At 36.0% G+C, this 10,580-nt stretch overlaps 1 protein-coding gene across 1 annotated transcript; it reads right to left on the reverse strand.

Annotated features, from left to right (window-relative positions):
• Positions 1–8,675: 8,675 nt before the first annotated feature.
• On the reverse strand, positions 8,676–10,365 carry ASCL4 (achaete-scute family bHLH transcription factor 4). The gene is made up of 2 exons (XM_058191433.1): positions 9,716–10,365; positions 8,676–9,629 (listed from the first exon to the last, which is right to left on the reverse strand). Exon 2 carries the CDS (start codon positions 9,278–9,280, stop codon positions 8,714–8,716), a length of 567 nt encoding a protein of 188 aa, XP_058047416.1. The 5' UTR covers positions 9,281–9,629; positions 9,716–10,365; the 3' UTR covers positions 8,676–8,713.
• Between the last annotated feature and the right edge of the window lie 215 nt (positions 10,366–10,580).

Raw genomic sequence — 10,580 nt, forward strand, 5'->3', positions numbered from 1 at the left:
GAATTTTATTGCGAGCAGAGGAGTTGAGTACTCTTCTTATAAAATACCTCTGGACCCTCTCTAATGTATTAATGTCCGAAATACAGTGTGGGTTCCAGGCAAGTGAGCAGTATTCAATGATAGATCTGGCAAAGGTTTTATATGCCCTAGTTAGAAGTATTATGTTACCAGAGAGAAAACGTCGTAAAATAAGGTTGACAACTCTTAGTGCCTTTTTAACAATGTTATTACAGTGAGCTCTGGGGCTTAGATCTTTTGAAATGAGTACTCCAAGGTCCTTGACATAGTGTGGGTCATCTTTTAGATCATTTCCGCCCAGCTTGTATTTGATGTTCTGATTTTTATTGCCAAGTGCAAGACTGAGCATTTGTTGGCAGAGATTTGGAGTTGCCAATTGTTTGACCATTCAGATACATAATCAAGGTCATTTTGTAGGATAGTAGATTCCGGGAAACAGTGGAGGATAGGGAGATCTGATGTGCTGTGGTCCTTGGCGTTGTGAAGAATCAGACACAACTTAGCAAGTGAACAACAATAACAACAATGTACACAGAATGCATATGTGTCTGTGTTAGCATCAGCCTTGAGATCAGCTTTAATCAATTATGACTTAATATGCAAATAATCTCTATTATATTGTCATTTCTTCAAAAGTTTGGACAAGTTGTAGGTTAGGAAAATGCAAAGCACACTATTTCAAGGATAGACTTTTTGATCTGGAAAATTCTACAATAATCATTCTCTCGTCGTTGTGTTTGTTTGATTTTTTTGGTTGGTTTTTTGTTGTTTGTTTTTGTTGAGTGAAGCAATCTGGCTGATCCATAATGGTCCCATAGTTATATTGAAATAAATTTTCCACTACAATAAATGGCTGTATTCCAAATGTATCTAAATATGAGTTTGGGGGATTAAAGGATATTTAGAGAGGTCTCTGCAAGCAGATGCACTAATGGTCCAAACTGGCCCAGACTGCCTTCCCTGGTTATTTGTGTTACTCCAGAAATTGCATAACATAATATTTGAGAATTCTGGTTGCTACAAAACCAAGAGATTTGGAGGGTGCTTCATTAGAAATGGCTGATATAAAATTAAGAGAAATAAGGAATAGTCCTCTACCGTGTTCCCTAATACTCTGGAGAATCCTGGTTCTGAGAAGACCATATTGGAGAATCACCTTTTCTTTCTCCTTTTCCAGCTTAATACTACCTCAGTTCAGCCACCAGAAAGCTAAAAGGTTGCTAAGCTTTTGTTTGAAAATATGAAAGGTAGTTAATTTGTTTGAAAGCAGGGAGGGGACAGACAGGAGACAATCCTATAATGGAGGAAAATGGTAGCTATATTTTAGCTTTTATTCTTGTTGATCATGAGATCAAAATGAACTTTAGATAGAAGTGGTTTAGTAGATTTTGGAAAATGCTAATGTGCTGAAACAGAAACTGCAATGATTGAATTCCTGTGGGTGATCAATTGCATTAGAATTCTTGCATAATTACCAATTGTGTACATGAGATTTCCAAAACTTTTTTTTAATGGCACAATTGTCCATATTGGCACTCTACAATCAGTGCTTTCAAGCATTTAACCCATGAGGTGACCCATTTCAAGAAATCCAGAGAAGCCTCCCTTTCAATAAGTGCAGTAGAACTTTCACTGTTTTTTCATGCTTCCAGCAACTAATGCAAGGCAGATATTTTCCTTGAATCCTCAGCTCTTGTTAATGAATTCAGGTCAAACATCTCATGGTGTGTCCAGTGAGGAATGGCTGGCTGTTTGGAAACAGCTCAAGCTCTATGGTTGCCAAAGTATGTTGCTAAAGCACGTGGTATACAGGAAACTTGTTGAATAGCTGAAGGCTGGTTCCCAGTTTATGGAATTTCAAACGGATGTAATTATGACTTGGATGAGGTTCAAGTCTTAAGAGGAATTGCCAACTCTTTTATGAGGGAATAAATGAGAAACCATAGAAGATGGGTTTGATTTTTCTCTTGCGGGTGTTGCCTCGAAATTCTCACAGCGTAACACAACTCATCGTGCATTATTTAGCATACAACAAATAACCAGCTAATTAGCTAGTTTTTGGTTATTGATAATTTGGTTAAATCAGCATTCCATTCTTTCAAAACTTTCATTCCTCCATATATCCTAGACCCTTGATGGCAAACCTATAGCACGCGTCCACAGGTAGCACGCAGCATCCTCTCTGTGGGCACGCAAGCCATTGCTCCAGTTCAGCTTCTCTGCGCATGCGCCTCCTGCCAGCCAGCTGGTTGTCGGGTCTCTGCCACACATACGCAAGAGGGGGTGGGGTGCATGGAGGGGCCATGTGTCCATGTGTGGGGAGCATGGGGCATCCGGGGGGCACATCCACATGTACAGGGGTGGGACTGCACCCACATTGCCTTTTGGGGGTTTGGGTGTGCACTTTGGGCACTCAGTCCAGAAAAGTTTAGCCATCACTGTCCTAGACTATACACCTATTATTTCTGCCCATTCGCCTTATTAGCTAGGATTAATGTAATTTATAATTCAAAACAACTAGAAAGAAGTTTTGGAGAAGCTCATGGTAAACAGAGAAGAACAGACTGTTACAAAAAAAATATCTTTGTGGGATAATTCTAGGCATGAAAGAAATAATAGACCTGATCTGGCCAAAATGAGAAAGATTTAAACTCATGTTCCAGTGTTCTTGTTATACCTATCTCACTTCAGTCATTGATCCTAGCTGTTCCTACTTTGCTTTTGAAGTTTATATTGGAAATACTTTTTAAACATTGGTCTGACTTTGTGATAAGCATGTAAATGCATGAGACTAATGTTATTATATAATATAATGTCTAAGTAGAGCTGGATCTGGTTATATCTGAATGAAATTAGGGATTTCTTATTGCTATTCTGTTTTGCTTATGAAAGAGAACATTTTTATTCTCTCCTGATGGTCATGTATTCCATACCACCATAAATATATTCTCTAAATTTCAATATAACTTCAGCAAAGTTTCATTTCATTTCTTAAAAATAGGGAAGTTCTGGTCACCATGATACAAAAAAGATGCTGAGACCCTAAAAAGAGTGCATAGAAACACAACAAATGATAAGGAGTCTGGAGGGTAAGTTGTACAATGAACGGTTGAGAGAACTAGGTATGTCTTGTCTAACTAAGAAAAAAACTAAGGGTGACATGATACTAGTCTTTCAGTACACAAGGGGCTCTCACATAAAACAGGAGAACAACCTATTATCCAAAGCACCTGAGGGCTGGACAAGAAGGAATGGGATGAAAGACCATTAAATGAGATCCAACCTAGAACTAAGGAGAAATTTCCTGACAATGAGAGCAATTAATCAGTGGAAGGGTTTGCTTCCAGAAATTGTGAGTACTCCATCATTGGTGGTTTTCAAGAAGAGATTGGACAACCATTTGTCCAAAATGGTATAAAGTCTCATGCTTGAACAGGGGATTAGACTAAAAGACTTCCAAATTCCTATCCAACCTTGTTATTTTATATTCTACATTCTAAATTGAATAAATTACATCATTTCTTTTCTCTAATAATATTTTATTTTTTATGGCCCCCAAGCATACTATTGAGCATTGTGATGTTTTTGTTTAATACACAATTTTTTGAGATGGGGTGTTGGTTTTAAATGTTTTGTAGTACATTTCTGGAAATTGTGGCATTTGATAGTCTATGTAATACCTGCCCATTGCCCATGGCTGTTGGTTGTTTTGGCTGCATAGGAACCATATTTAGAAAACTGATTGTTCTCTATATAAGTAAGCTGACACCATAATCTTTCCCCTAGGGAAGTATTAATGTATATATTATTAATCTGTTCTGGTTAGGGTAATTCACTTATTCTTTCCCTTGTTCTCGTGCCCAGAGTTCTGATTTAATTGTTAATCCTTAAACATAAATATGTACATTTTCTTTATACCTGGGAATTTGAAGTAGTTTGTTTTTATAATTAGCCATATATTTTAAATTGCATGTTCTCAGCTATAAACTGTTATCTTTCTGATGGAAAATTATTGTTGGGAGCAATCTGCTCTCATGAAATTCCTGGATAGCAGGAACGATGATACTTCTGATATAATATTGTGATATATTATTAAAATTATGATGCTTCAGGTCTTGTAGTTATTCAGAGACAGATGTTCTTTCCAAATGTGAATTCATTTTCTTTTGAGCCCTTGTTCCTTAATTCTAAGATATCTATGGTCATTTATTGAAACAGAGTAATTTAACTTGAAAGGAACGTTAGTGAAGCTATTACTGGGGGCTGGGAAAAACCAACTAAATAAGCGTTTAGGAATTTCCAAAGAATCATATGAATTGGATTATACACTTTACAAATAGTGATAGTATCAAAGTGCTTGTAAATTTGTAATTTAATGGATATTTTTGTTTGTCTATGTTTGAGAAGAAGATTAAAGCAAGCTGATAAAATTGTTGAGCATGTATTGAAAGATATCTGTGAAGTATTTTTATGGTGATCAGTAATCATGTCATATGGGGAGACATTTCCTGGTCTTTGTATTTTTTCAAATATTAATTAAAATATGTGAGATTGGATCATTATCTATTTTCAAAGTTTAATAATAATATACTCCACACTCAGTTGAAATAAACATTTGTCTAGACAAAAGAGAATATAGGCAAAGACTGAAGTATATATTGCTTTATTTGAAACTTGCTCACTTTGTCAGCAAACAGTTTCGTGACCTCAGTATCTTCAGTCATTGAGATTTTAAGTTTTTATCCATGCTTAGTATTTCAAATAACAAAAAATAGACATATGACAGAAATTAGAAATAGTCAACAATATCTCTTTGAAAATAATAGCATGGGATTTTACCACGATTGAGTTGTAGCTGTGTTCAATAGGACTCCCAATGCTGCCCTAAACTTTCAAACTAGATGCCCTTCGCATGTGTGGTATTCCCAGAATTTGGACCTAGCAGAGAATTCTGGGAGTTGCATCCAGAAATAAGGGCGATAACAATATTTGGAAAAATTGTAATATTGTATGTGAAAGTTTATCCCCAGAAAATATTAAAATGAATCCAGAGTCTCAGAGTCCAGAACAAAGCTTGTCTCATCTTATCCTACCTTACCCATTTAAAAATTTCATGCCTCTTGCCTGAATTATATATGACTAATTTTCCATTAGGTGAGCAACAGACAATATATTTGGGCAACTTACACATTTGCCTGATATCTATCTTCGGTTCTATTGTTGTCTTCTTGCTAGATGTAAATGCCTAAAAGAAAACTGAATTTCATCACTCAGAGTAAAAATATTCTACATAAGCATTTTAAAAATGCAAGAAGCATGAAACTGAAATTGTGTTTAGTTATCCAAAAAAGGAGCAATATTTTTGAGTAGTAAAACATTTCCGCATAATATGTTAGAGGTTTTATGGTGATAGAACAAGCAGCGCAAGAGTCTACAGCCAAAAGTGGGTAGTAGTTCCAATTATTTTGTATCTTCTGAGCCCCCCTCCCCGTGACCCATTTTGGCCATCAGGGTGCTGCAGGAGGCATCCGTCTGTCTCCCCCCCCCCCCACCCTCAGCCAGCCTACAATGCTGATCCAGCCCTCAAAGAAATCCAGTTTGACACCGCTGGACTACATTGTTGAATGGAAGCAAAGGGAGACTCCAATAATTAGGGGGCTGCATTATTCATTTAGCAAAGCTCTGGACAGAACAAATGCTTCAGAAACCGAATTCTTGTTCCAGAAGAATTCAATTGTCTGCCAAAACGATAGCCCATTCTTAATAGAATCTCTAAAATACAATGCTAGGGGAAAGGATCAAACTAATCTAGCTTGCTCAGTTCCACCTACCTAAATCTGGATCTATCCCATTATATTTAGCAATAAAAGCTAGTTTCTTTTACTGTTAATAGTAATATATATTATAATTATACTTGTTTAAAGCTTTTCATCTTCATGGTACTTTACTACCAATTTCATTTCACAGCACTTCTGTTGTGTTTTGGTGTTAATGTACATTAGTCATAGATAATACTTTTTTGAACTCTGCTTTTAAATTAAAAAGCAATTCATATTACAAGACATAAGTTTGCTGCCGTGTAGACCATATTACTCTTAATAGCAACAATGTAATCATGAATATAAATTAGAATCCATTTTTGAGATATAACACATGTGGATAATGATCAACATTTATTCTTTGGCTGCTAATTAATTACTGATAAAATTGTTGAGCTTGTATTTAATGGAATCAGTGAAGTATTTTTATGGCAAACAGTAATCATATCATATGGTGAGACATCTCCTGGTCTTGTTTTTAATTCAAACATTAATTCAAAGAATGTAAACTTCTGATCATTATCTGTTTTCTGTAACAAGAATCCTATTCACTTGCTTAAATGATTGAAAAACAGGATTTAAAATAATTCCAGCATGAAGCCTGCTGAAAATGAAGTTGGGGGTCTTGCTGCAGTTGTTTTATGGCAGAATATTAGCAATATTAGCCAAAATAATATTCAGTTAGCTTTCTTACCTGTAAAGAATCTGTGGTGGTGGTGACTGGGACTGAAGTTGTCTTCAAAACTACTACTACTACATGAAGGAAGCACCTACCAAGGCGAAACATAATGTCACTGAAATCTCTTCTATATTTTTAACTAAAAATAAAAGACCATTTTGGCAGCCACGTGAAGCTCTTTCAAAGATACAGGTCTCCTGGCTATTCCAGAACTGGACTAATCACTGGATAATATCTCACAACCAGCTTAAAATGTGTCAAGAGAGTAAAAGTATTTCATTCTCTTCCTAAGTTGAGCTTCTGAAAATTTGAAAACCCACACATACCATAGAATGCATACCTGAGTACAAAGAATAAATTTATAAAACACTCCACAAAATGCAGAAGGTAAATGCCATTGCTTTCCACCCAGGGTTTGATTTGGCACTCTTTTCTGAAAGTTTTAATTTTAATTCCACATCATTGGAGTTAAAATATGTTGGATTCAGAGTATTTTCCCTGAAAGCAAATCCATTCTTTTGAATCATGGGTAGACAAGGAGCTGTAGCTTCATGCTCTTGGCTCCATCCTTAGACCACACCTCTTGATTAACCCTATTTTCAGCATGTATACAGAGTGCAAGTATGTCAAGCGTTACATCTGTGTACAAGTGTCTATGGAGATTCTCAGTCATGGCTGTCTCAAAGATGCTTTTTCAAAAGGCAACTGGACTTTTTTTTTTCCAAAGTCCAGATGCCTTTTGAAAAAGCACCTTTGGGACATCTGTGTGCAGGAGACAGTTTTTCTCATGTTTTCTTTTTACAAATGTTCTTTACCAGCTTGATGTAGTATGATCTGTCCAAATATGCAATATTAGGGCTATTTTTCCTTCAGTGTCGCATCAGTGCATGACTATACGCAAAGTAAGACATGAATGGGAGTGGAGGAATTATCATGATAAATACATAGACTTGATAGACTAATGATTTGGCTTATTTTAAATTAGCTTCCTTTGTTCTGATGCCATTTGGCTAGGTTTGCAAAATAATTAATTCACAGTAACAGGAATGCATGGAGCAATACCTCCTCACTTTTTAAGACAGACTCAGATTCCTCTCGCTTAGTAAGTACTACTAAGTTTTGCGCCTATTCTCTAAATCCAATCAAACATATTGTTTGCAAATCTGGGGATAAGTGCAAACTTTATCATCCAAATCTTGTTGTTTTTTTTTAGATTTTATTCCCTTCCCCATCACACTGAAATTATGTATCAATTGCTTCTTTATCCATATTTTTCATCCTTGGCATTTTGAAGATCACTCATTATTGTGCCTGTATTTATTTTGCTCCATTTTGACACATTAGTGTGTGTACACATGAGACCTACATATATCACCCAAATGCCATTGTAATTAAGTTTATATGTACATATAAGATGGTTATTAATAAGCAAGATAAGAACATCAGGAAAAAATGTGTTTCATTCTTACATTAGAGCTACCTAAACTGAAATTACAGCTAAACACATTTATTTATTTTAGTCATCATCTGGCACATTAAAATCACATATTGACAAAAAATGTTCTGTTCACATTTTTCAATCTAGCACATCCTAAATGCAAACCTTAAAATATGAAGACAGTAATCACATTGTAAGCAATTTCAAAACAATTTAATTTAAACCCCATTAAAGTCAAGATAATTGTGACTTAATCCCAAATTTCAAAACATTCCCTGGGATGTAAATATAATTCACTTTATTTAGAGATAATTCTCTGCTAATTATTACTAATTACAGCAGTATTGTCCAGTGTCCACTAAGCCTGGACAGTGTCTTAATAAGCAGAGCATTATTACGAGAGAGGTGGAAAAACACATCTGACTGTATTGTTGTGTTAACTAAACCAAAACAAAACAAAGATTACAAGTCAATAATGTTTCCAATTTTAGAAAAGATAGCTGTCATAAAATATTCAATAACATAAATAAGGAAATGTTAGGAACTATGTTATATTTTTCTTACATAAACACCTGAAGATTGCCAAGAATGAATTATACTGGAAACAGTCTTCTCAATATCTTTTTCTACCCTTTTTATAGAGATAACTTTTTTTTGGTCCTCCAGGTGATCCACAAAAGATTGGAAATTCTTTGGCTTTTTTGGGGGGTTGGGGGAGAGATCGATGGTCTTGAGGTTTTTTTTCTATAGACTGTTTTCCTAACCACAAACTTCCTCAAATTCACTGTAAGGAGATGAAGCTAATGAAGTTTTAGATTCTCCATCACTGTTGCATTCTCTTCTTAAACTAGGACCAGAAACTCCCGGTGCATCTGTAGCTGGAATGGCCGTCTTATTTGTTCCTAAAGGATGATATTCCAGCAAATTCTGAAGGTGTTTGATGTAAGTGATGGCAGCTCTCAAAGTCTCCACTTTGCTGAGACGCTTCTCAGCAAGCTCTTTGGGAAGATGGTCTCTGAGGCGTGCATAGCCTTCGTTTACACAACGAACCCTCTGCCTTTCCCTCTCATTCCTCTTCCGAATGAAAGCTGGCTCAAATGAGTAGTCATAAACTCCCACATACCCAGAAAAGGGTAAATAAGAGAATCTTCCGGAATATCCATTGTAAGGCTGATGGTCCCAGTACGTTTGTCCAAAAGGAAGAGGGATGCCAAATGGTTCTCGGAGTGGTAAACCATGAGAACCGGTAATGTGACTGCTTCCAAGAGATGCTGGTCCTGAACATGAGATCCGGTTCAAGAGCCCATCATCTTTCTTACTTCCCATCTTAGAAGCAATTCAGAGTCAAATTCCAGAATAGGCTTTCTGGAATTTATCCATTGAAGGTGAGGTCCAATTGGCCAGATGTTCTGCTCCACAATTTGTGGTGATCGGAGAAGTAGGCATTGGCTTAAGGTCCATGGCAGTAAAAATGACCATGAAATTCCTGTCTTCTATCCAAGTATCAGTTCTGTTCCTTAGTCTGTTATTAGTGAATCAGGATGCCTTCTAATTTATAAGCAGGCTTCTAGGAGCATCACTCCACACTTTAAACCCAGGTTTTCCTCTGATCTTCATATTTCAAAAGATAATGAGAGGGTTCCCGTGTTTCTTTTCTTCAAGCTTGGATGTGTGACTATAGAGATAAAACCAAACATAAATAATCTTCTAGGCTGTAAACACTCTTCACATATTGTAATCCGCAGTGCCCTTTGATATTACCTGCCTCCAAAAGGATGGATAACTTGAAAAGTTTGCAGGCATTTGACAAGAGTTGCCAAAGCTCCACCTCTTTCTCCTCAATAAATTGAGGATCTCCTGTCAGCTGAAAAAAAAAATAGCCAAGGGCTTTCTTTATTGAAATCCAAAGCACGAGGACAGATTTTGCAGCTTCCGCTGTTCTAAAATAATGGCATCAGTCAGTTCATAGAAGTTTGCAGATTTAAACTGCATATGACAAGTTGTAATGTGATGTGTATGTCCATGTATGTGTGTGAATGTGTGCAGAAATGTGAGATATATAGACTATTAAAGGAAAGAGTGCTCCCTTGTGGTTGAGTGTGTGACAGATGAGGCATATTTCCAAACATGGTAGGAATTGTCTAGCATCCTTTAAGATGTGTGCAGCAGCAAAAGAAGGTATTTGTTAAATTCAATATATGCAACTGTAATAAGGGCATCTTATTCTTCTCCCATTTAACCATTTCCCAACCCCTTTCCCCTTGTTCTCTCTGGTGAATTGTAGATATGAGTCTTGGAGCAATCATCTATACTTCAAATTATACTATATAAATTATATGCACCATTGTCATTACTAAATTGATCATTTTAGTTCCACTATAATTATTCCTTGTTTTATATGCATCCATATGGCAGAGTTCTACCCCACATTTAAAAATACACTTTTCCTGGTTTTTTAAAAAGAAATTTCAATCTTTTCAGGAAAAGAAATTAATTCTATTTGAAAATGTTGTAACTTTAAGAATGGTATTGTTCATGAAACATAAGCAAATGTAAACATTTTTCACTTCAAATCAAACGTATTTCACAGAATAAAGTATCCTAGTGCACGTCCTATCTTGCTTAC

The sequence above is a fragment of the Ahaetulla prasina genome, chromosome 7 (genome assembly GCF_028640845.1).
Source record: "Ahaetulla prasina isolate Xishuangbanna chromosome 7, ASM2864084v1, whole genome shotgun sequence".
NCBI classification, from domain to species: domain Eukaryota; kingdom Metazoa; phylum Chordata; class Lepidosauria; order Squamata; family Colubridae; genus Ahaetulla; species Ahaetulla prasina.